At 38.1% G+C, this 27,193-nt stretch overlaps 1 protein-coding gene across 1 annotated transcript in view; it reads right to left on the bottom strand.

Annotated features, from left to right (window-relative positions):
- The window catches only part of METAP1 (methionyl aminopeptidase 1), a 77,532-nt gene extending 69,590 nt beyond the window's left edge, over positions 1–7,942 (bottom strand). The window contains exon 1 of the mRNA XM_031943099.1: positions 7,750–7,942. Coding sequence (XP_031798959.1) covers positions 7,750–7,863 — 114 coding nt within the window. The 5' untranslated portion in view covers positions 7,864–7,942. The remainder of the gene's footprint in view (positions 1–7,749) is intronic.
- Between the last annotated feature and the right edge of the window lie 19,251 nt (positions 7,943–27,193).

The following is a 27,193-nucleotide window of genomic DNA, read 5'->3' as shown; positions in this document are numbered from 1 at the left end:
TGTGGTAGGTACTTATTAAATGCTGTCAATCTCCTCCTGCACCCATCCAAGAATGAGAGATCTATAGGAATGCATTTATTACTTATAACAAGGAAACAGCTTTTCAATAAAAGTTGTTCTGAGAAGGGTTTAGATGATATTGCCAAATTAATGCCTTAGGGGGAAATGTCTAGCTTAGTGAAGTATAGCATGATGCTTAAACACAGGGCAGGTTTTACAGAAAAAAAAAAAAAAAAGAGAGAGAGAGAATAAAAAGATTAGTAATTGTTGAGCCCGGGGCCCTATCTACTAAGATGAACAAGAATAAGTTCTCCTTCTTATGCAGGAGAACCAGAAAGAAGAGAGAAGAGACAGGATTCATAAGAAAGGAGTGAGTTTTTTTGTTTTTGTTTGCTTTATATTCCATCCTAAAATAAAATTTTATGAATAATAAATGCTATTCATGTGTAAAAATATGAAGCTGAAACTGATGAATTCTCAATAATACATTCTTATATGTTATGGAATATTATTGTTCTGTAAGAAATGACCAGCAGGATGGTTTCAGAAAGGCCTGGAGAGACTTACATGAACTGATGCTAAGTGAAATGAGCAGAAGAACCAGGAGATCATTATACATGGCAACAACAAGACTATATGAGGATCAATTATATACTTCAACAACAATACTATATGATGACCAGTTCTGATGGACCTGGCCATCCTCAGCAAGGAGATCAACCAAATCATTTCCAATGGAGCAGTAATGAACTGCACCAGCTACGCCCAGAGAAAGAACTCTGGGTGATGACTAAAAACCATTACATTGAATTCCCAATCCCTATATTTATGCCCACATGCATTTTTGATTTCCTTCACAAGCTAATTGTACAATATTTCAGAGTCTGATTCTTTTTGTACAGCAAAATAACGGTTTGGTCATGTATACTTATTGTGTATCTAATTTATATTTTAATATATTTAACATCTACTGGTTATCCTGCCATCTGGGGGAGGGGGTGGGGGGGGTAAGAGGTGAAAAATTGGAACAAGAGGTTTGGCAATTGTTAATACTGTAAAGTTACCCATGCATATAACCTATAAATAAAAGGCTATTAAATTAAAAAAAAAAAAAAAAAAAAAAAAGACTATATGAGGATCAATTCTGATGGATGTGGCTCTCTTCAACAATGAGAGGATTCAAACCAATTCCCCTTATTCAGTGATGAAGAAAACCATCTACCCCCAGAGAGAGAGAACCATGGGAACAGAGTGTAGAACACAAAAATAGCATTCTCATTCTTTCTGTTATTTGCTTGCATTGTTTTCCACTCTGCTTTTCTTTATCTTCCTTGTTGATCTAATTTTTCTTATGCAGCAAGATAACTGTATAAATATGTATATGTATATTAGATTTAACATGAATTTCAATATATTTAACATGTATTGGACTACCTGGATAGCTGGGGAGGAAGTAGGGGGTAGATGGGGAAAATTTGGAACAAAAGGTTTTGCAAGGGTCAATGTTGGAAAAATTACCCATGCACATGTTTCGTATATAAATAAATTAATTTTTAAAACGTTTAAGAAAAAAAGAATAATAATGCATTCTTATTAGCATTTAAATGAATCATAAAGGGGTGTGCTATTTGTTATCAAGAATTCCTCACTGAGAAGCAGTATGGATAAAAGCTGCTCTGAATCAGGAAGACTTGGGTTCAAGTCTCCTATTACTTATATGCTAGCTAGATGAAGGTACACCAAACTCCCAGTCACTCTTTAAGATTCTTGCACCTCACTACCACTTAAATAAGGCCTGTTTTTTCTCACACCTTGGTGGCAGGCCCTCATCACTTCATGACTGGATCATTGCAATAGGCTGCTGATATTGGTCGTCTTACTCTGCCCTTTCTAATCTAGCCTTCATTGAACTATCAAACTAGTCTTCCTAAAATGCAGGTCATATCACATTACTGCTCTCCAACACCAACTTAATCTAATGGGTCCCTATTACCTCTAGGAAAAAATACAAAATCTTCTCTTTGGTTTAATATTGTGCCTTCTTGCCTTTTCAGTTTTCTTTTATCTCAGACCCCCATTTACTCTGTGATCCAGTGACACTGCTTTGCTCCAGCTATTTTCAATAACTGTCCCTCATGACTGGAACACCCTGTCTCTTCTTCTCTTCCTTCTTGCTTCCTTCAAGCCTCAACTAAATTCCCACTTTAAGACTTTTTTCCTGACCCTCTTAATGCTAATCTAATGTCTTGCTGTTGATTATCTCCAATTTGTCTTGCATATAGCCATTTATACAGTTTTATGCATGTTGACTCCTTCAGTAGACTGTGAATTCCTCAAGTGTAAGGACAATATTTTGCCTTTCTTTGAATCCTCAGTGCTTAGCTAGTGTCTGATACCTAGTAGCTGATTAATAAATGTTTGGTGACTGAGTTCACCAGGCAGCTCATGACAATAAATTGCAAAGAGGGTACCAACTTGCATTGGTAGAGAGAGGAGTTCCTGGAACTGATGAAATAATAGGTAGAATTTTTGTTAAGGCTCATTAATAAATAAAAATTCAGAGCTGTCAGAATGTTCTTATCTTCTTTCCCCTAAAAGTTGGGCTTGAGTGTTTCTGCTAAATAGATGTTACTCTGCCCCACTGGCAATGAAAATATCTAAGTGTACCACAGAATGATAAATGTTAAAAAAAAAAAAAAAAAAAAAACTCACACAAACAACTGGCCTAGATCTGTTCGTGTCAAAATTTTTTCAGAACAATTTTAACAGCATAAACTACTTCCATCCCCATTCATTCATAGCCAAAGAGAAATTCACCAGATTTAGAGACTAGCTTTGTAAGACATTCTAAAAACATAGTAAGGACATCCCACTACCCATTTAATTTGCCTCCTTCCCCCTATCTCCAGATTCTCACTCTAGTGATAGGATAAGGATAGGGGACAAATATATATTCTGGCTATCCAAAGAAATTTTTCACTTAGTTTCTGGTATACATTTATACTCAGTATAAGTGAGGTTACCCTATCGTGGAATTCCAGATAAGTACAGTGATACTGTATTAAGTACTATAGGAGAAGGGAGGGAGAGGAGAGGTGTGAGAAAAGACTGCATATCTTCTAGGATCATCAAAATAGACATTTTAAAGAAAGCTCTGTATACAGAGTACTCTAATGGATAAAATGTTGGTTAATCCAATGATTAATTGGATAATTAATTAATTAATAATAATAATTAATAATTAATTAATGTTAATCTTAATGATTCACAAATTCTGGCTTCTAATCTTGGCTGTGCTCCTTACTATTCAATGTGACCTTAGATAAGTCATTAGTTCTACCAAGTTACCACATTAAAAACCATCTGGGTATTATGAAAAGCTTTAATCTCAATTACACCTAGATCTTAGAAATTCCCATAGCTAGATAATATAAAGTATTTGGGAGTCACAAATTACAAAACAAAGTCAGATTTAATCAACTCAAAAAATATCAATGCGTGTGGGTAGCCAAGCTAATATAATAAAAATGACAATACTATCTAAATTAATCTACTTATTTATTCAGTGCCATGTCAATTTCCCAAGAAATTATTTTATAGAACTAGAAAAAAAATAATAATTCACCTGGAAGAACAAAAAGTTAAGAATTTCAAGGCAATTAATGAAAAAGAAAAATGCAAATTAAAGTGGCCTAGCTGTACTAGACCTAAAACTATATTATAAAGCAGCGGTCATCAAAACCATTTGGTACTGGCTAGGAAATAGACTAGTTGATCAGTCGGAATAGGTTAGGTTCACAAGACACAATAAATATTCAATGACTATAGTAATCTAGTGTTTGATAAACTCAAAGACTCCAGCTTCTGGGATAAGAATTCACTATTTGATAAAAATTGTTGGAAAAATTAGAAATTAATATGGCTGAAACTAGGCATTGACCCACATCTAATACCTTATACCAAGATAAGATCAAAATAGGTTCATGATTTAGACATAGAAAGTGATACTATAAGCAAATTATTGGAACAAAGGATAGTTTACCTCTCAGATCTGTAAGAAAGAATTTGTGGTCAAAGAACTAGAGTACATTATGGAATGCAAAATGGATAATTTTTATTATATTAAGTTAAAAAGCTTTAGTACAAACAATATCAACAATACAACTCTGAGGTTCTCACTTCTCAGACTGGCTAAAATGACAGGAAAAGATAATGAATGTTGGAGGGGTTATGGGAAAACTGGGACATGAATATGTTGTTGATGGAGTTGTGAACTAATCCAATCATTCTATTCAGCAATTTGGAATTACACCCAAAGGGCTATCAAACTGTGATCCAGCAGTGTCTTTACTGGGCCTGTATCCCAAAGAGATCATCAAAAAGGGAAAACGATCTATGTATGCAAAAATGTTTGTAGCAGCCCTTTTTGTAGTGGCAAAGAACTGGAAGCTGAGTAGATGCCCATCAATTGGAGAATGGCTGAATAAGTTATAGTATATGAATGTTACGGAATATTATTGTTCTATAAGAAACGTTCAGCAAAAGGATTTCAGAGAGGCCTGGAGAGACTTACATGAACTTATGCTAAGTGAAATGAGTATAACCAGGAGAACATTGTACACAGCAACAGTAAAATTATAAGATGATCAATTCTGATGGATATGGCTCTTTTCAACAGCAACTTTGCTGATTCAGGCCAGTTCCAATATACCTGTGATGGAGAAAGTCATCTGCACCCAGCGAGGACTGTGGGGACTAAGTGTGGATCACAACTTAGTATTTTCACTTTTTTTATTGTTTGCTTGCATTTTGTTTTCTTTCTCATCTTTTCCCCTTTTTGATTTGATTTGATTCTTGATGTATGATATGCAGCATGATAATTGTGTAAATATTTATAGAAGACGTGCACATATTTAATATATATTGGAATACTTGTCATCTAGGGAAGGGGGAGGGGTAAGGAAGGGAAAAAATTTTGAAACACAAGGTTTTGAAAATTATGTATATATTTTAAAAATAAAAAGCTTTAATAAAACAAAAAGAAAACATCCCCATACTATACTCTGAGAACTGCACTAAATGATCTCTAACGTCCCTTTCAATTCAAGAGCTATGATCTTATAATATCACCTAAATAAATGGGTTATGATTTTATGATAGGAAGAGGGTTTTAGGGAAGAGAATAAATAAAAGCATAAAATTAGACTTTTTAATCCATTGGCAGTGGGGAAGCACTGAAAGATTTAAGAGGGCAGTGATATTCATGAGATCTCTAAGCTTTAAGATGATTCAACCGGTTGCTATGTGCAGACTACCAGAGAGAAGAAAAACCAGAAACAGAGAGGTTAAAAATGTATGAAAACAAGAATACTTTCAATTTAATTCAATAAACCCTTATAAACCAGTGGATTCTAAATGATTTACGAAGTTGGTATCAACACCAGAATCAAAAAAGTACTAACAGAATCAAATGTCAAAGTCCCCTCAATTTCAAATCAATCTTAGAAAAAAACTTTTTCCAAACACTTTAAATAGATTTCCATAGTCCTCAATTATTAACTGCTTATTTATATTCATATCATAGAATCACCAATATAGATCTGGAAGGCCCAGCTTCCTAAACTGTGGTTTATGATCCACATGGGGTGTCATAACTCAATGTGGGGAATCAAAAAATTATGACTTATCATCAGTAAATGTTTGATATATATATATATATATATCCATTTTGTACACCCGCATACCCAGGGCCACATAAAAAATTTTTCAGGCAAAAAAGAGGGCATGAGTAGAAAAAGTTTAGGAAATCCTGCTAGAAAGAACCTTAGAAAATACACCTTAGCAGTTCTGCTCTGAGGAGTGTCAGGCAACATGCATAGTATCTATAACACTATGATTATTCACATATGTACACCACATTCATGTGTTTGTGTAATATATTCACACGTGTATATATAAAATGATCACAATACCATAGATTAAAGCTAGAAAGGAACTTAGAATAAGAACCAATCTTGAATATGAGAGAGCTTTTAGGGGATCTATGTTTTTAAAGTGTGCCAAGTTGTGTTTGTGTGTGATGAGTCTTATAGGTTCAGAGTTGGAAAGGATTACGAAATCCTATCATTTCACAAATATGAAAAAGAAATCCCAAAGGGGCTGAGTGAGTTGCTCATGGTCATAGCTGCCAAGTGTCAGGCCCTGGCATTAAACCGAGACTTGCCAGGCTTCAAATCCAGTCCTTTAGAACTTCCTGGTTGCTCAGTTGTCTGACTGTTTGTGACCCCATGGACCATAGCATATCAGGCCCTTCTGTCCTCCCTGATGAGGTTTTCCTGGCACATATTCTGTATTTGGTTTGCCATTTCCTTCTCCAGTGGACCACTTTTTGTCGGCACTTTCTACTATGCCCGTCTATCTTGGGTAACCCTAAGTGGCACAACTCAATAGTTAAGGGCAGGAGTTTATCTCCTGGCTAAACTTCAAATGGAATCAAAATTGGAAGTTAGAAATTCTATCAATATTTTGGGTCCCGAGCAAGAATTTAAAAATAGCGCGGTAGCTGAGAACCCACCTCAAGTCAAAAAGACCTTTCCTCGGACATTAATTGTATAACAAAGGACATTTAACCATGAGCCTTCCAGCTAGAACAGTATTCTATCTGCATTAGGTAGAAGCTATTTCCTCGCAAGGAATTCCCTGAGCTCGTGAAATCACTCAACCAATTCCCAAAAAAGTGTTATCATTAGGTGTAGAATTCTTAGACAGAAAAAAACAGGAGCACGAAGGCAAGGAGTCGGGCAGAACGACACCGCTGGTGCCGGAGTCCCCACAGAGGCACAACTGGGCGCCCATTATATAACCCTGACCAGCCCATCCTCGGTCGGAGAAGCTATAGGAAACTCTTATGACAAAGCACGATGACTCGATCGCTTCTTTCTTCCATTGAAAAGCACAGCTTTTGCGTTAAAGACCAGGCTACACACCGTGCTCCCCCTAACCCCATTTGTTAAAAAGTTGATCCGGGTTCAAAGACTTAAAAGAAGAGAGCGCTGGGTTTTTAGTCAGGGGCAGGACCTGCCACCCCGGCCGACTCAGTATGCCTGTCAGTAACGTGTGTGTCTATATGTACGAGCGGCCCTCTGGGGGTCTGTGCGGAGGGTCGGGGACGGGGAGGGGGGAGGGGGGGAAGGCGAGTCTGGAGCTCTCGCCTGGGAGGAGAAAGCTTGGGCAGGAATTTCTATTCGCACTTCCCGGACGCCCGGCCTGCGGCCCGCCGCTAACTTTAACCGGAGCGGGGACCGAGTGCCGCCCCGCCCCCGCCCGTTCGGCCCAAAAGTCAGGTTAGCCCAGCTGCCAGAGCGAGCGATTGCTTCGCTTCCCTTTCTTCCTCCCTCCAGCAACCCCAAGCAGGCCCGTCCGCCCAAGCTCCAGCCCCCCGCCTGCCCAGGAGCCGGCGGCCACGTGACCCGAAGCGGGGGCGGGGGCGCCAAAGGGACCCGGCTCCGCGAACCCCTTCCCAGAGGAGTGGGGGGAAAGAGGGCCCCATTCCACATGGTCTGCGGCTGCGGCGCGCGCACGCCCCCCTCGTCCGGGACACGCGCGCGCTCCCTACCGCACGCCCCTCTCTTCCCTGTCCTCGCCTCCGCGGGCCAGGGTCCTGGGCCGCCCGCCCGCCTTCTCCGGGGCCGGAATCCGGGAGCTCGCGCGCGGGGCTGCGAGGCCGGGGCCGGCGCGCGCGGGGCTGACCTGAGAACAGAAGTAGGAGCCCTGGATGCCCAGCTTGATACAGGTGGGGCACTGCAGCTTAGCCTCGCTGCTGCAGCCCGCCGTCTCGCACACCCGGCTTTCCACGGCCGCCATGCTGCTGCCCCTAGGGCTACACGAGCTCCGCGCTGCCGCCGCGGCCGCCGCGGAGCCGAGCCTCTACCGAGCTCGAGGAGGGAGGAGGAGGGGTCGGCGGGGGGCGGGGTGGGGCGGAGCCGGAGGAGGAGCCCGGCGGGGGGCGGGGCGGAGCCGGAGCCTCAGTCTGACCGGAGAATGTAGAAGGAGGTGGGGGAAGAAGGAGGAGCCCAGCAGGGAGGGGCTGGGCGGAGCTCGAGCCGCAGCTCTGGCGAGCCGAGGAGAGAGGGAAAGAAAAAAAACCGGCAAGGGGCGGGGAGGGGCGGAGCCCGAGACGGAAGAGGTAGGAAAGGGACAGCGAAAGAGGAGGAGCTCGAATCGAAGGAGGGAGGAGAAGCCGGTGAGGGGCGGATGGAGCCCGAGTCGGAGCCTCTGGCGCCCATGAGGTAGAAGCGGGGAAAGAGGAGGAGTCCGAGCTCCTATAGGCCCCGCCCATATCAGGCTTGCGTGTATCCCCTCCCCTTCTCAGCGAACCCCGGGCCGCCCTCGGCTACCTGCCTAGGGATCTGCCCCGCCCCGGAAGAGCTGCTCACGAGCCGCCGGGCTCACGTAAGCACGTGTTTGTATGGCTCTTTCTTGGAAATGTTGGGGGAGGAGGAGAGGGAGGGAAGAGGGGCACCGATCTGGCTGGTCTCCTAGCCTTCAAGCGCTTACCCTGTGCCCAGCGTCGGGGGATCCCGAGGAAGACAAAGGACAAAGAAGGCCCGTTCTCCAGGACCTCACTCTAATGAGAGAGCCCAGCGCTGGGGATATTGAGAAAAGCCAAAGGGAAAAAATCCCAGCTCACGTGAAGCTCACAATCTAAAGGGGAAAGACAACATTAAGCACCTTCTGTGTGCTTAGCCCTGGGAATACAGAGAAAGTCCTTGAGTCTCAAAGAACCCACTCTCAAGCGGAGAAAACAACTGTATATAAGCAAGTTAGACCTGTCAATTTGGAGTCGTTTTAGAGGGAAATCACTAAGATAAGGACTGGGAAAGACACCTTGTAGAAAGTGGTATTTTAGATATGACTTGCAAGCTAGGAGACAAATGAAGAGGGAGAGGGTTCTAGTAAGGGGGAATAGTCAGGGGAAATGCCCAGATTTGGAAGAGAGGGAGTTTGTGTAAGAGCAAGAAGGAGACCAATCATATTTGTTTTTTTGCATTGTATCTATCATTTACCACTTAGGTCTTTTTATTTTTTGGACAAGCATTTATTAAGCACCTACTGTATTACAGGTGCTATACTGAGCCCTGCTGCTGGGAAAATCCTGTCTGTCTGTCCTGAATGTTTTTCAGTCTAGCAGGCTTAAAAATTGATCAGGGACAACAGCTGAGTAGTTACTCAGATGCCCAATTTCATACAGCCAGCACATGTCAAAGGCAGGACTTGAAGACAAATGTTCCTGGTTGCCAGGCTAACTATCCACTATCCACATTTGTCACCAACAATACGAAAACTCTCTTTTCTTAATATCTGGCTCAAGCTATTTAAAAAAAATAAGATTGCTATAGTTATAAGGGCTTTAAAATGTTTCATATCTATCTCCTCATTTCTAACCTACAAGTACCACTTTGTTCAGTCCCTCCTAATATCTAATAGCTTAGTGAATGGGACTAATTGGATGAGGTGTTTCTCAGTGTTGAGTCACATGTTCCCTGTTTCCAGAACTGAGATCTTGGGGAGGTCATTTACTCTCTGGAGGAATGAACTTTGAACCTGAGATACAGGAAGTGACATGACCTATGGGAGGCAGCTAGCATTAGTGATCATTGGTCAAGGATGGTTACATCCTTTTAGTCTATCCAGTGAGAAGGCGCGAGTCCTTTACCTTGCCTTCCTAGACAAGCTGGAAGCAGGTCAGGTTCCAGGAGCACATGGTGGGAGCATGGAATAGCTCTCAGGTGTGTGTCTGGGCCTCTCTCTACAGGGATTGAATAAATGTTTTCTCTTTGTACCTGATGATGTCTCCAATTAGTTAATTGGATTGGGAAGGGGGTCTTGTACCCCACCTATCCCACACCTTAGGGATTTAATAATGATATTTAGCATGTATATAGTATATTACAAATACTATCTCCTTTTATTCCTTAATCCACTAGTTCTCTTCTTTCTTTCATTCTTTAGGATACCACCAAATTAGGCTTCCTTCAATGTAGCTCTGATTATATTCCCTCCTCTCTTCAAACCTTTTGGTGACTATATTTTTTAAATCTATAATTGCAACAAGGTGAAGAAACAAAACAGATTTGAAAAAGTTTTTTAATTTAAAAAGAGTTGCTACACTTGGTAGCCAGAATATGCCAGAGGCAGGATTTGACCCCAGTATTCCTGACTCCATCTAGCTCACTATGAGAGCTTCAGGGATGGAATATGGATCAGTCTCTGTTGGGGTGTGTGGGGAACCAATTGGTGAAAATTATAGCAAGGGAGTGAAAGCCATTACAAAGATAGCGTCCAGCTGTAATCTTGTGGGTGTTTAGGAACTTATTCAAACTGATCAGTACATGGCCTTGAGTGTCTGGACATATAACTACTAGTACTGGCCAGATGCCCAGGTCCTGGGAATCAAGCCCAGTTCCCAAGTAGTAAATCAAAACATTAGCTGAACCATATTAATATAGGCATGATGCTCTATAAGTTCCTCCTCCCTTTGTCTGATTTCTATAATATCATGAGATTTTTTTCAGGGTCTTTGCAGGATCCACTGAATAGTGTGGTCATTGCCTCAGACTGCAAATTTGCCCCTTGGTTGTGAGTAGCTTAGAGTTCCCTTGTATGGAGAATTCTGAACCTAACAATGGCAGGGATACAAACCCATTAAAGCATCTGGTTGCCACCCCAGACAACCCCCATATAACTAACCTAGATGATTACTAAAAGACTTTTCTAATCATCATGGAGCTCCCAGTCTTTTTCTTTGGTATTGGGGAGGAGACTCAAGAGTTCCCTTGATTGGGGAATTCCGACCTTACAATTAGTTTGTCCATTGGTTGGGACAGGGATTCTAAGAGTTTTTTGGGAGAGGAATTCTGAATCTTATACTCAGTATTCCACACTGCCTCTCTAGCTATGCATTAACGAAATGTACTATGTAGTAACCAAATTACATCCAAACTCAACTTCTTCACAATCTAATCCATAACAGAGTTAGGAAAATAAGATATGTTTGGTGATCAGTCTAGTTTGACTCAACTATAGGGGAAAAGGGAAGAGTCCTTGTGGCTATAAAGTTAGTTGTGTTTTGCTGTTTTTTAATTTTGAGTTCCAAATTCTATTTCTCCCTCCTTCCCTGAGATGGTAAGCAATCTGGTATGGATTATATGTGCAGTCTTGTACAACATTTCCATCTTAGTCATTTTGTGCAAAAAGAAAGGAAGGAAAATGAAGAGATAAAAAGGAGAAGAAAGGAAAGAAAAAGAATATTTTTTAGTTTATTCAGATAACATCAGTTCTTTTGTGGAAGTGGATAGCATTTTTCATTGTAAAGCTTTTGGGATTGTCTTGGATCATTGTAATGTTGAGTGGCTAATTTTTCATCATACAGTATTGCTGTTACTGTGCACAGTGTTCTTGTAGTTCTGTTCACTTCACTTTGTATTAGTTTATTAAGTTTTTCTAGATTTTTCTGAAATCATTCTGCTTGTCATTTCTAATAGCACAATAATATTCCATTACAATCATATACTACATCTAGTTCAGCCATTCCCCAATTGATGGGTGAATGCCCATTTTAACTCTTATTATTATTATTATTTGACAAAATCAACTCAGCTTTAAAGAAGAGTTGGTTCAATTGCTGACAAAGCCATGATTCAAATACAGATCCTTTGACCATAAATCCAGGGCCTTTTCTGCTATATCATTTGACTTCCAAAAGAATTATTTCTAACTATATTCTAGTCTGGGATCCCATAAAACAGGAAAAAGATCAAAGTGCAAAAATTTACATTCCAACCATGTCTAAAATTAGTTCTTTTCAGAAATAATTTGTTCCTTCCTATTGGTGGGAAAGTGAATATTCTGGTTACATTAGAGGTTAGCATATATAATTATTATATTGATTATATTATAATTTCCCATTTGTTGGTTCAGATTATAAGTATTCCTCTTTGTTTTATGCTGCCTTCTCAGAAAGGGTCTTGGAATCAGAAAAACATATCAATCCAAAATGTATTTCTTGATTTCATCATGTATTATAATCACTGTCTGTGGTATATGTATCTTTGTAATGAAAGTACAAGTTTCCTGGGTACCATAAAGGAGGGGTGCGTGAATTATTAGTGAGGTTGGCCTTCTAACTGGATCTTCTAATGAATTGTGGCAAAGAACACATGTCAGTAGTGAAGTGCTTGGACACTAGCTTCAAGACTGACCATTTAGGGACACCTATCTTACCTTAGACCATTTAGAAAGGAAAGCAGTCAGTAAGAACTAATATGACTTCATCAAAGCACTGACCATATGACTTTCCTCAAGAAGCTTCAGTGTCCTCCCCTTGCCTATAAGATAAAATACCAACTCTTTTGTTTGGCCTTCAAAGTCCTTCACAATTTTGCTTTGACTTGTCTTCTTCCAGAAGAAGATTGCTCCTTCTTATTACACACTCTAGCCAAACTGGCCCACATACAGTTTCCCATGATACATTTCATCTTTCATCACCGCCTTTGTCCAAGCTGTTCCCCATGGCTAGAATGTTCTCTCTCTTTAGCCATATCTTTTGGAACTCTGTTAGCATCAAAATAAGTGTTCCCTTCTTCAGGAAGTCTTTCTTGATTATTCTAGTTGTCAGAACTTATTCTACCTTTTGCAGAAAATACTTGGTTTTCATTTGGTATAAATGTTTTATTTACTTATCTGTGAGTATGTTGTGATCTCAGTAGAATGTAAATTTCTTGGAAACAGGAATTTTTTGCATTTGGAGCCCCAGTTCCTTATGTAGTACTTAGCATTTAAGAGATGCTTAATAAATGTTAATTTATTACATCATTGGTCAACAGGTCATACAAGGTTAAACTTCTCATTATATATTTGAAGAAAAGTTGGAGAGATGATCATATTGTTAGGGGATTCAGCTAAGGATTGAAGTACATTACCAAAAAGTCTGTAGTCAAGACTGCTTGGACGTTGGCGGGGCGGGGGGGGGGAAGGAGAAGCAAAGTAGTAAAAGGAAAAGACAGTTTGAATTCTGGCTCAGTACTTCAGTACAGCTCACAGCTTCAACTATAAAATGAGGAAGTTGGTCTAGCTGACCTCTATTATCCCTTGTAGACAAAAATTGTAAAAGTAACTAGGGTTGTGCCATTGGCCATGAATTCTTGAATATCTTATCAATGCCGTGGATAAAGTTAGGTAGATGATGCAAAGCTGAGAGGGATAGCTAATATATTAGACAATGGAAGTAGGATTCAGAAAGATTAATACAATCTAGAATCATAGGCTGTATAATAAAGTAAAAGTTCATAAAGATCCCCCAGAAATAATAACCATCATTTTCAGAATGCTTTACAATTTTCCAAGGGTTTTATATATGTTATTAACCCTGGAGTTAGTTAAGTGCTGTTGCCATTGTCATTTTACAGAGGAGAAAATTAAGACTGAGATAACTAATAAAAAATGAGGCAGGATTGGAACTCAGGTTTCCTTGTTTAAAGTTCAACACTTTAGCAGAATCCACAAGGACAATGTGTAAATTCTCATGTTAATTCATGTTATTTGTTACATTACTACTAGCCTGTGTTATAGTGCTATATGCTTATATAACTATGTGTAATGCCTCCCATATTGATGGATTTATGTACACCTTGTTTCATACCTGTTTCAAGTGAGCCCCTTTAGAAACCCCCTAATCTGATTTGATTTTCTATTTCCTTTGGTATTTTCATCTCCATGAGAAGTCAGGGAGGTTATGACCACCTATGTTCTAAATCAAAAGAAAAAGGGAGATGTTGGAATCTTTACAAACTGTTAAGCCATTGGAGTTGATAGAGACAATAATTATCTAATTTGGCATGGCTCAGTGTGATTGATTTGATCTTAGGAGGAGATATTTTGGGCCAGAACTTGAAACAAGGTACTAAATATAACTGATGGAAACAATGCTTGTGTTCACACCTTTAGAGAGCTCATAAGTATCTAAGTACTCAATGGAGTTCACACCTTTGGGAGAGTTCAGGATTTAGAAAGAAATATCTGAATTCATACCTCCCTTAGGGCCAGAGAGCACTCTGGGAGATAACCCACAATCCCTCTCTCTACAGAAGGAGGAGTTAACCTTTGGGAGCTCATATATATACAGGAAGCTCTTAGAGCCAGAGAGAGTTACTTGGGAGCATTCCCAGGAGTCAGAGAGGAGCACTCTGGGAGGAAGCCCACAAGCCCTATCTTCAAAGCAAAAGAGATTCATCGGATCTTCTACCTTGGTGCTGGCTGGAGTCGGAAGGACAAACCTTTGGATTTGGAGACATTCGGGTGGAGCTCTTAGAACCAAGCGGAGAGATAGGCCTCTGGGCTAACCGGGCTATATTGAAGGACACAATAAAAGATCTGAACTCTTTTATCACCTGGCTGTGTTCTGGAAAAAGAAACACCATCACCCAGTATCAACTATGAGAAGAGCCATTTATCCAAACATATGCTTATAGAGCCATTGTCTCATATTGGATAGGATAAGTAATTAGCTGTAAGTGCTCTGTTGTCTGATTCAAGTGCACCTATTCAGAATTTCAGCCCTCTACATTTTCTGAGCCAAAGAGTCTCAAGGAATATCTCCTACTTTTAAAGGAAAACCTAGCTGAAGCTGCTTAAGAGGAGGTGTTAGGACAGTGTTCTTGGTGCAATTTTAAAGTGCCTTCCAGCCCTAAATCTGTGATCTTAATAAGAACCTCTCTTTTAAGGCAACAAAATCCACTTTGGGGTCAGCTCTAAATGTTACATATTCAAATTTATTGAGGAAAGGCACTAACCACAGGGAAATCAGAACATACTCTTGTGGGATGTGGCTTTTTACCTGAGCCTTGAAGAGATCTAAGAATTCCAATGAAGAGAGAACATCGCAGACTAGTGTGCATACCATGTAGTTAGTTATACTGCAAAAGGAATTGGTTGGACTGAATGCTGAAAGCTCTAGGATCCACCAATGACATTTCATGACTTTCTGAAGAAGGACAAAGTGAAGTTGTGCACTACTTGGGGCAACTTCTCATCACTCCTGGAGGATCATTTGAAAGTATATGTTTATACTGATACCGAGCATTTTTGTACAAAGAATAGCATAAGCCTTTTATAGAATTCCAAAAGCACTCTAAGTCCATCACGAATTATTATATAAATATATGTGCCATCATGTTGTTGATCATTTTATGTGTTACCCTTGTATTCCCAATGTGAGAAATACTGAAAAGTTGGGTTTCCACAGTGTTGCAAGCTTCAAGATAGTTCAGGATAGTAGGTGCCACTGACCAATAGGTTTTCAGAATGTTAAGGAAAGTTAAGATTCCATAGAACAATTAAGTTTCAATCTATCAGAAAGTGAGCAAACAAGGAATTTGGGAGCTAGGAAGGCACAGATGGATTCAGCCGATCAGAAAGAGTCTTGTGGTTTAAAGAAAACCACAAGCTTAAGATAATAGCCATCCAGCTCAAACTAGTTGGGGTCAGTGACCTGACTATTGTACATTTTTAATAAGTTAATTGAATATTAAACAACATACCCATAGGAGGAATTTTCCATTTTTGTACATAGGATGTATGACGAAGGAGAGGGGACATGCTTATACATATTTGGGGGAAACATACAGCGGACATTTCAAAAAGATTGTAGCCTAGAAGGGACAGACTAGTTCCTTCTCTGAAGGGAGGGATTATGCTGAGCTAACAAGAATAAAGCTTCTCTCACTTATGTGTTCAGGATTCCCTCTTCCCAAGGAGGAACCTACTTCTGGTCAGAAACTTTAAAACAATTCCTTAAGATTCTTTTTTCATAAATTCTCCTTGACGTCTCATTTTCAGTGTCAAAAGTGTGTTTCTAATACCAACAGTTAATTCCTGAGGATGATAAGGGTTCTTTTTATCTTCCATAAATAACAGTGATGGGAAAATTGTTGTTGGTGTGATACATATGCATTTACAGAATTTGGTATCCTATATCCCAAAATCTTTCTACTTTTCATGACTAACTGTGACTGGGAAAACTAGGGAGAGTGATTTCAAAGTCAGATTTCACTTAGAATTTGAGGGGGTTGGTCTGTTGGCAATGTCAACTCATTCTATACAACTTTAGTCCATATTCTATAAAAATTTCCACAAGGAGTCCACCCAATTTGAGAACCTTTCTTTTCACATTCAAAAATAGAAATCAAGCACATGTGCTACACATTACTTATTCCAAATGATTTTGGAACAAGAATTGGAGAGGGAGATACTGGAAGTATTGAGCCCAACTAAATTGGTGGCCATGTGAGAATAGAGAAGGAAACAGGTAGAGAGATATTACTGAAATATAATGAACACTTCATATGAGAGATGTGGGAGAGAGAAGATTATTCCAAAGTTACAAACTCAACATATATAAAACTGAATTTCTCTTTCCCCCAAATGCTCCCTTATTCCAAACTTCCATACTTTTGTCAAAAACCATCATCTTTCCAGTCTCTCAGGTTCATAATCTTGAGATTACCTCAACTCCTGTTTCTCCCTTATCCATGTATTCAATCCGTTGACAACAACTATTTCCACATCTCTTATAAACAACGCTTTATCACACTTACTACTTTATTTTAAGCCATCAGTGTGCTGGTAAACTTGTGTTTGACTTTTAAATCCCTGCACAACTTGGCTATCTTTCCAACTTCTTTGGATATTGATTTCCTACCTTTATTTTATAATCAAGGCAAGTTGTCCTTCTTTAAATCACTCTCTCCCATTTCTGAGCTTTGGCTTTCCCATATGCCTGGAAGTCCTTCACTCTGTCTCATAGAGTCTTTCTTTTCCTTCAAGTTATAGTTCAAGTACCATTTTCTACGATTTTTCACAATCTTCCCTTAACTGCTAGTATCTTCTTTAAATTAGTTAAAGTTTGGTGGATACTTAACAATTTTATCCCAATCTCCCTCTTGAAAACAGGTGAAAAGTGTTGAGTATCCCAGCCACTGGCCCTCCTCCTATTTCCCATAGTAAGAACTTGAAATCTTCCTTAGAGGGGGTGAACCTGATCCCAGATCAGATGTCTCTCCAAGCCATGCATGAGCCAAGTTATCTTTATATTTAGAAGGCAACCATACATATGTCTAACATAAGTAATCTGACCTGGATTTTAAATGCCCAGCAGCTACTTTTCAGATTCCTAATAAAGGTTTCTCATAACACAGTTGAAAGCATGATATATCTGGAATCAGTGGACCAGGGTTTGAATCCTGGCTCTTCTACTTTGTAACCCTAAACACATCATTTAATTTCTCTAGGTCTCAAATTCCTTATCTATAAAAAAGAAAGTCTTGTAAAAGATGATCTCCCAAGGTTACTTTCAACTCAAACCTATGATCATATGATCTTAGGTAAGATACAAAATCAGGACACTATCAGAACAGATTTCAAACCATTAGTGACCATTTTGTTGTTTTCTGAAAATGTTAGAAACTTTCAAAGTCTAGAGATTGCAAGACGCATGGCTATAAAAGGACAGAAGGAATGATCAAAATGTTACATGCAGAGCCAATGTCTGACCTGCAGATTTGTTGAATAATTGCCTGACCTACTTTGAGAAGATAGCTTGACCTTGGTTCAAATGCTTTGATTTTCAAATGTGAATTTCCAGATAATGTCAGAAAAAAATTTTTTTTGCTATTTATTTTAACTGAATGATTAATTAATCAAAAGAATCCTGGGTAAGAAGCACACATAAGTTTCAACCATAAATTTCATGTATTGGATTCTTACATGTGTATACGTAATCCCAGTCCTTTCTTTAGCTCTCAAGTGTGATAGATTTACAGCAGTAGCAAATGTTTTTGCTTATGATATATTGGGGGAATTATGTCTTGATAAATCTCCACCAAACATTTTCAATTCAATTAACATTTCTATAATAGCATGTTGCCATAGTAATGTGTCTTTCCAAGCAGGTGTAGGAAAAAATTTCTTAAGGAATCCTAATTTTACAAACAAAAATATTCAAGCCAATATCTTATTCCATTTAATAAATTACTTATTATAATTTATATTCTAATTTTTAAATGTTATTTAGTTTGATGTACAAGTGAAAAATTTATGTTAAATTAAATATTTCAAAGTATCTATGGACATATGCAAAAAGTCTTAGCTGAATCTTTTTAAAATAAATATATATGCATATGTAATTGATGTCTCTTCATCTTAAGCTTAGATACACTGATAGAGAATGTTGTATATGCTATATGATGGTGTTTTTTTGTTGATGGTTTTGCTTATCTGTTTTTGTTGTTGTTATTTTGTTATAGAGGATTCAATGGTGGAAATTATATTGGGAAATGACTAGTGTAAAAGACCAAAAGGCATAAATAAATTCAGTGGCTTTTACTTATTCCACACATAAAAAAAAAAAAAAAAAGATAGCATTATATTCCAAGGGCTGTGCTAAGTAAACACTTCAGATTTAAAGAAAAAGCAAAAAAATAGGTCTTGAAGCCAGGACATAATTAATTCCAGTGGGGAAATGTTATAGGAAAGGCCTGCCTTTACTAGACCAGTCCCCTGGTAGTTTAGGTTTGATATTGGAATGAAATGACCCACTTAGAGCGTTTAGCCCAGAATTTACTTAGTTATAGCAGGCAAATTACTCTATCCTTGGTCTAATTCAATTGAGCACAGCTTTCTGGTGTTGGTTATACCACTGCGATTTCACTCCAGAATTTTAAAAGCTGGAGTTCCTCAGCTGTACTCCATACTTTTTGTATTCAAGTCATAAATTCCTGAACCCAAGACCCCAGAATCAATCAAGTCTCAGAGGACTAGAATGAAGAACAGTGATGGTAATGATGTTAAAGGGAAATAAGATGAAAAGAGGGAGATCTTGATGAATGTCCTCAATTCAAAAACCATGAATTACAGGGTAGCTAAATGGCACAGTGAATAAAACATCAGCTCTGAAGTTAGAAAGATCTTTGGTTCAAATCTGGTCTCAGCCACTTACCACTTATTAGATTATGACCCTAGGCAAGTTACTTAACCCCAACTAACTGCCTTAAAAATATAATAAGGAAACTTCTTAGTTAAGGAGATGACTTCATTACATATTGCAGTAGTTGTTAGAACTTTTATGTAGTTCTGGGCTGGTTTTTTGTTTTGGTCATGAAAAATAAGCTCTGCTACCTTATGTAATTGTTCAATACAGTGTTTAGTTACTTTAGCAAGACTTTTTTTTAATTTAGTCTATTAATTACACTTTTATTATTTTATTCTAAAGTTAACATCAAATAAAACAACAGTTTCCATATACATAATTCAAAAGAGGATTATACATTTAACCAAGAATCTCATTTTATCAAGACTTTCAAATGAATTAATATGTACACTTCTTTTAGTTGTTTTGGTTTTCTTTTCATCTCCTTTATTTTTATATTTATTTATTTGTTTACATTTGTTTGTATTCAGGAACTTTAGAATTCTCTTCTTATTAATCATTTAGAGGAGAGGATGCTGAATAAAGGCAGTAGTAGAAAGAGGATTCCTGTAGTGATAAAAGGAAACAAAGAGATTCCCCCACCAGGATCAGTGATTTGTAGGTATGATAGACAGGATGGCCAAGTAATCAGTGATATCAGGAAAGAGCCATGTTTTAGTATATGCCAGAAGATGGAAGGAACAAGAGAAGATGAAGTTGACTTTAGGCAAGGTGGAATCAAGATGGTAAAGAAAAGGTAGAGACTCAGCTGAGCTCTGAACATCTTTAAATAATCATAAAATAATTCCTGAAACAGCAGACCCACAAAAGGTGAGAATATAATAATTTTCCAGCCAAAGACAATTTAGAGGGTTAGCAGGAAAGGTCTGTTTCACTAGTGTGAGAGTGGAATGCAATTCAGAGCAGGCCATACCAGCACGGATTCAGCTCCAGAAAATCAGGAGCAGTCCTTGGGAGCCACTGAATCAGCAGTGGCAGCAGCTGGTAAAAGGGTCCAACATTTGGTCACAAGGAGATTGTTGGATTTGGGTTACAGCCTTGGGTGTCAGTCTCAGGCTGAGAAGGAGCACTAGCATACTAGAGCTTGTGGCCACAGTGGAGCAGGGATTCTCTTTGCAATTCTAGGGCAGAAAAGAGTGCATGTGATTGCTTACAAATCAGCATAGGCCAGGAGAGTAATAAACACATCTCTCCTTAGATCATACCACCTTGGAAGAACTGAAAAGTTATAGGTCCCTAGAAAGATCTCTAAAAATAGTTGCATTAAATCCCTGAAGTTTGAGACAGTGAACTCTTTGCTCTGGAAAGAGAGCCTTACTTTAACAAAGAATTAAAAGTTAAGAAATAGGCTGGGAAAATTAATAAACAAAAGAAAAAAAAATCCTTACCATTGAAAGTTACTATGGTGACAAGATCAAAGCACACTTAGAAGAAGATAAAGTCATAATTCCTACATTCAAAACCTCCAAGAAAAATGTGAATTGGTCTCAGGCTATGGAAGAGCTCAAAAAGGATTTTGAAAATCAAGTAGGAAAGGTAGAGGAAAAGTTGGGAAGAAAAATGAGATTGCAAGAAAAGAGCATGAAAAACAAGTCAACACCTTGGTAAAGGAGGCACAAAAAATAATGAAGAAAAATGACACCTTAAAAAGCAGAATTAGCCAAATGGAAAAGGTAGAACAAAAGATCACTGAAGAAAATAATTCCTTCAAAAATTAGAATTGAGCAAATGGAAGCTAATCATTTTATTAGAAACCAAGAAACAATAAAGCAAAACTTTAAAAATGAAAAAAAAAATAGAAGATAGTGTAAAATATCTCAATAGAAAAATAACTGACTTGGAAAATAGGTCCATGAGAGATAATTTTAAAATTAATGGACTTCCCAAAAGTCATGATCAAAAAAGAAAAAAAGAACCTAGACATTATCTTTCTTTTTTTTTAAATAGCTTTTTATTTACAAATATATGCATAGGTAATTTTTCAGCATTGACAGTTGCAAATCCTTTTGTTCCAACTTTTTCCCTCCTTCCCCCCACCCCTTTCCCCAGATGGCAGGTTGATCAATACATGTTAAATATGTTAAAGTATAAGTTAAACACAAGATGTGTATACATGTCCAAACAGTTATTTTGCTGTATAAAAAGAGTCAGACTTTGAAATAGTGCATAATTAGCTTGTGAAGGAAACCAAAAATAGAGGGATTGGGAATTCTATGTAGTGGTTCATAGTCATCTCCCAGAGTTCTTTCCCTGGGTGTAGCTGGTTCAGTTCATTACTGCTCTATTGGAACTGATTTGGTTCATCTCATTGTTGAAGTGGGCCACGTCCATCAGAATTGATCATCATATAGTGTTGTTGTTGAAATAAATAATGATCTTCTGGTCCTGCTCATTTCACTCAGCATCAGTTCATGTAAGTCTCTCCAGGCCTTTCTGAAATCATCCTGCTGGCTAGACATTATCTTTCAAGAAACAATCAAGAAAACTGCCCTGATATTCTAGAATCAGAGGATAGAATAGAAATTGCAAGAATTCACCCATCACCTCCTGAAAGATCACAAAAAAACTCCCAGGTGTATTATAGCCAAATCCCAGACTTCTCAGGTCAAGGAGAAAAAACTGCAAGCATCCAAAAAGAAACAATTCAAGTATCATGAAACCATAGTCAGAACAACACAAAGTTTATCAACTTCTAACTTATTCTGATATTCTGAAGGCCAAAGAAGCTAGGATTATAATCAAGAATCATCTACCCAGCCAAACCCAAGTTAAAATTATTGCTCAGGAGAAAAAAAAATGGACATGCAATGAAATTGAGGACTTTCAAGCATTCTTGAAGAAGAGCTGAACAGAAAATTTAACTTTGCATAAAAAAGTAAACAGGAAAGAGAAATTGTTAATAAGGCTAAACTTTAAAGTTTAAACTTCATTTAATTTTTTAAGGCTACATGGGAAAATAATACTTGTAACTCATAAGAACTTTCTCATTAGGACAGTTAGGAGTATATATAAACAGAAGACACAGTTGTAGTTGAATATGAAAGAATGATATCTAAAATAATAAAATTAAGAAGTAAGAGAGGAATATAGTAGGATCAAGGTAAAGGGAGAAGTAGAATGGAATAAATTATCTCACTGTGAAGGAAAGAAAAGGGAGAATCTCCAGTTTTAAAAAAACAAATGTTAAAAATTACTTTTACATGAACTGGGGGAAAATAAAATACTAAATTGAAAAAAAATTTTAAGAAAGATTCTATGGACCTTACCAGACTGTCAGAGGAGTTTGTGATGCAAAAAAAAAAAAAAAGTTAAAAATTCTTGATAAAGAGTTTATCTAACAGGATCTTTATTGGGGACACACAGTACAGATGAACACTGAGCTGGTTCCAGAGTTGAATAGAAAAGGATTGTGGGCTGGATTGTTTCCAGTAAGTTGTAAAGTGTCTTTAATGATGCTAATTCCCATGAAAGCAAAGACCCATCTGTTCAATACTAACATTTTACCTCTGTTGTCCTATGGAAAAAAAGTGTAGAACATCACTGCCTTTGAATAGCCAAGGAACATTACATGGGGAGAACAATCAAAAGGAACATAGGGACATAAACAGGCTGCAACATATAAATGAAAAACTCTAGTAGAAAGTGTTTGACCACCACCTCTCGTTATTTTGCTTCCTCCAGCTCTTTCATACTATATTAATTCTCTAAACCAAATGAAATATGCCCTTATCATGACTTCTTCTTGATCCATTCTTGTTCTCTCTCCAACACTCTGGCTTCACTGGTACCCCAAGCCCCCACTGTTTACCACTTTAATATTTTCTAGCTACCGTCTTTGAGTCTCTTACTTCTTTTCTATTCTATCTGTTAATCTTGGGTAGTTTTCATGAGGTAATTTTTCCATACCAGAATCTATTGGGTTTTCCTGGAGAAAATAACAAAATCAAGCTTATCTCACCTCATCCAAATTGTATGATGCCCAATCGGCTCTTACTGCTGCTCACTAGCCCTACTTTTATAATAGCCGTTGTTTCAAATATTTTTTCTCTCTTCAAGCACTCAACTGTATCTCTAGACTTCATAATTACTATAGCATTATTTCAATAAGAAACCTGAGGTCATTCAATATAATATCTTTCAGGGTTTTGTTTTTGTTTTGCTTCCTTCTTTAAAACTTCTAAGCAGGCATTATCTTGCAGGCCATCACTTCTGCACTAAGCTACTTTCCTCTTTTCCTCATCTTCACTTGGTGAACGAGTTCATCACCTAGTCTTCTTTCACATCTCTGGATATTTTATATTACTGATTGTGCCTTGCCAAGCTTCAACTTTGGATTATTCCCACCATCTACTACCTTCACTCCTATTCATGTGCTGCTGAAGGTAGGGAAAATCACTGGGTCTTATACAAATTTATGTTATACAACTGTCACTGATGCTAGGTAATCCTACAACTCCTTCATCAATTTACTATCCCACTTTCCCAGCAGCTTTTCTAAATCTTTTAATCTCTCCAAACTTGGCTCACTTTCCCCCCATCATCTCATCTGAGAACCTTGCTTCATATTTTACAGGAAAAAATTGAGATCATTCTTCAAGACCTCCTCCCCACCTATTTATATTACTTAGATTCCTCCTGCCACTATCCCCTCCTCCACCCTTGCTTCACATGACAAGACTCAACTTTTTGCCAAAGCAAACTTTTTTTTTTTTTAATATTAGATTGGTTTTATTAGCCAGTTTAGGTGGAGGTGTTTTCCCCCATAGCTTTTTTTTGGGGGGGGGCAGCTAAAAAAAGTTTTTATTTTTTATTTATTTTCCTAAAGCTTTTTATTTTCAAAACATATGCACAGATAATTTGACACTGACCCTTGCATAGAATTTGTGTTTCAGATTTTCTCCTCTTTTTTTCTACCCCCTCCCCTAGATGTAAGCAATTCAATATATGTTAAACATGTTAAAATGTTAAATCCAATATGTATAAACATATTTATACAATTCTCTTGCTTCATAAGAGAAATCAGATTAAAAAAAAAAGTGAGTGAACAACAACAAAAAGAGTGAGAAAGTTATATTGTGATCCATATTCAATTCCCACAGTCCTCTTTCTGGGTGTAGACAAAGCAAAGTCTTACCCGAATAAGTGATCCCACCGTGTCTTCTCCAAAAGATTTTCCTTTCTGTTATCCTCACTCTCTCACTTACCTTCAGTCTCTCTTTGTCCACTGGCTCCTTCCCTGCTGTCATATCTTCCCCATCTTGAAAACACTCTCACTTGATCCTTCTACCTCACCATCATTCTATATCTATTCAGCCATTTGTGGTCAGTCTCCTTAAGAAAACTCCACACTTTCCTCCTTTTCTCTTCTTAACCACTTGGAGTGTAGCTTCCCCTCTCATCATTCCACTGGAGCTCTCTCCAAAGTTACCCATGACCTTTTAGTTGGCAAATGCAATGGACTTTTCTCAATCCTCATTCTCCTTGGTCTCTCTGTAACCTCTGACGCTATTGATTATCACTTTCTATCCAATATTTTCCTCTTAATTTTGTGAGACATCATTCTCTTGTTCTCTTCCTACCTCTCTGAACACAAATTCTCATTTGCTTCAGCCTCAGATTATATCTTCTAAGTATGGCTGTTCCATATGGCTTTGTCCTTAGCCATGTTTTTCCCCTCTCTATTTATTTATTTGGTCAATCTCATGGATTTAATCCATTTGTGTGTTGATGATTTTCACATCAGCCTATCTAGCCCTAACCTATTTGCTGACTTTCCATCTTGCATATCCAGTAGCCTTTCAAACATCAGTCCGATGGACATCTAAAACTACACTCTCTCTTTTTCTCCTCCAAACTCCTCCTTCCAAATTTCTTTGTGACTATTAAGGCCTACCATCCTTCCAATCCCCAAGGCTCGCAACCTCCGTCAGCTTCAATTTCTCACCATATTTCATCTCCCTCTCATATCCAATCTTCTGTCAAAGTCTATCAATTTCAGCTTTGCAACTTCTCTCTAGTATACTTCTTTCTCTCCCCTGACACTATCACCTTGGTACCCTCATCAGCTCATGCCTGGATGACTATAATAGTCTGCTAGGTGGTCTACCTACCACAAATCTTTCCCCATTTCAGTCTGTCCTCCATTCAGCAACCAAATTGATTTTCCCAACTATGCATCTACACCCACACACACTCAGTAAACATTGGCTTCCTGTCATTTCCAAGATCAAGTACAAAAATCCTCTGTTTGGCATTAAAAGTCGTCAGTTACATAGCCTCTCTCTGCCTTTCCAGTCTTTTAATATTTTACCTTGCCCATCCACCCTCATGTACCCTTCAATCCAGTAATAACTGACCTCTTTCTTGTTCCATGAACATCATCTCTGAACTTAGGACATTTTCCTTGGCTTTCTCCCTGAAAATCTTCCTCATCTCTACCTCCTAGCTTCTTAGTAAATACCAGCCAAAATCTCACCTTCAAAAGGAAGTATTTCTTAATCCCTCTTAATTCTAATACCTTCCTTCTGTTAATTTTTTTCCTATTTATTCTGTATATAGTTTATTTGTATATATTTGTTTATTTATTGTCTCCTCTATTAGACTGTGAAGTCCTCAAGGTCAGGAATTATCTTATCCTTTTCCATATATCTCCAGTACTTAGCACAATGTCTCACACATAATAGGCACTTAATAAATGCTTATTGGTTGGTCTATGTGAAGTAGATATTGCTCTAACTACAACCATTATTGTCTCAAATACGTTTCTTCTTTGGCCTCAGAGACACTACACTTTCAAAAACACGTCCTACTCTTGTTTATTGTACCTCTCAAACCTTCCCCAGTCTTCTTGGCTGATTCCTTGTCCTCTTTAGAATACTTTTAATGTTTTAAAACTTTTAATGTTTTAATGTTCCCCCTAGTTTCTTTCTTTGGCTCTTCTCTCTTTGTAATCTTAACTTTTTGGTCATTGTTCTCAAAACTTCAACTGCCATCTCTATATACATGATACCTCTTTTAAGCTCCATACTACTCTTCAATTGTCTGACTGTATGACATCTCACCTTGTTGTCCCACTGGTACACAAACTTAATGTATACAAAAGTGATTTTATGATTTTCCCCCTGAATTTTTTTCTTCCTTATGACTACATTATTTCTGACAGTGATATTATTTAGTCTCCCTTGCTCAAAATATTAAGGTAATCTTTGACTCTTTTCTCTACTTCATTATTCATAGGTTCTCTTAATTCTATGTTCAAAACATTTCTTAATATGCATAATTTTATTAACACTGCCATCACTCTATAGTATAAACTCTCATTACTACTTACTTATGCTATTGACAGTGGCCTATAAAGAGGTTTTCTGCCTCTGCTCCACCACACTGATTCCTGCTCCCACCCCTTGGGAGCAGCTAGTGAATACAGCACTAGGCCTGTAGTCAGAAAAGTTCATCTTCCCGAGTTCAAATTTAGACTCAGATAATTACTAATTGTGACCTTAGGAACTCTCAGGAAACCACAAAATCCCTGAGGTGAAAGGAATCTCCTAAATTACTTAATTGAACCCAAACTACCTCATTTTGCAAATGAAGGAACTGAAGTCCTGAGAAACTAACAACTTACCTAAACTTAGACATTTGCAAGAACCCAGATCTTCAGTGCTCAAATCTAGAATACATTTTATGTTTCTTATTTGTTATTTAGAATTTTAGTATTATCATAAAATAAACTGGATAGTGATTTTGACCCTGTTTGGATCATAGTTTGGGAAGGATTAAGAACTACTTTAAGAGCCACTTTTCCTAGCAGAGCTTGGGAAATAAAATGCTAAAAAGAAGTTGAGCTGGGGCTTGGAACCAGAGAATGTTAGAGGGTAAAAGAGCAATTGTGTGTTTTTATTCAAGATTTGTACAATTAACTGGGACCCATAAATAAATTGGGACAGTTAGATGCTACAGTGGATAAAGTGCTGGGACTGGAGTTAGAAAGACTGAGCTTCTTGTTTTATGGGCCAGAACTTGAAAAAAGGTACTAAGTGGAATTGAGGAGACAATGGTTAAATCTAGTTTAGCATTGATTTAATCCTACAATAAATAATGGTTTCCTAGTGATATAATGATTGGTTTATACTCAGTGTCGATGCAGGGGTC

This window comes from Sarcophilus harrisii, chromosome 6 (genome assembly GCF_902635505.1).
Source record: "Sarcophilus harrisii chromosome 6, mSarHar1.11, whole genome shotgun sequence".
NCBI lineage: Eukaryota > Metazoa > Chordata > Mammalia > Dasyuromorphia > Dasyuridae > Sarcophilus > Sarcophilus harrisii.
Note: the sequence above shows the minus strand (reverse complement) of the source record. Positions and strands in the feature narration are given on the sequence as shown.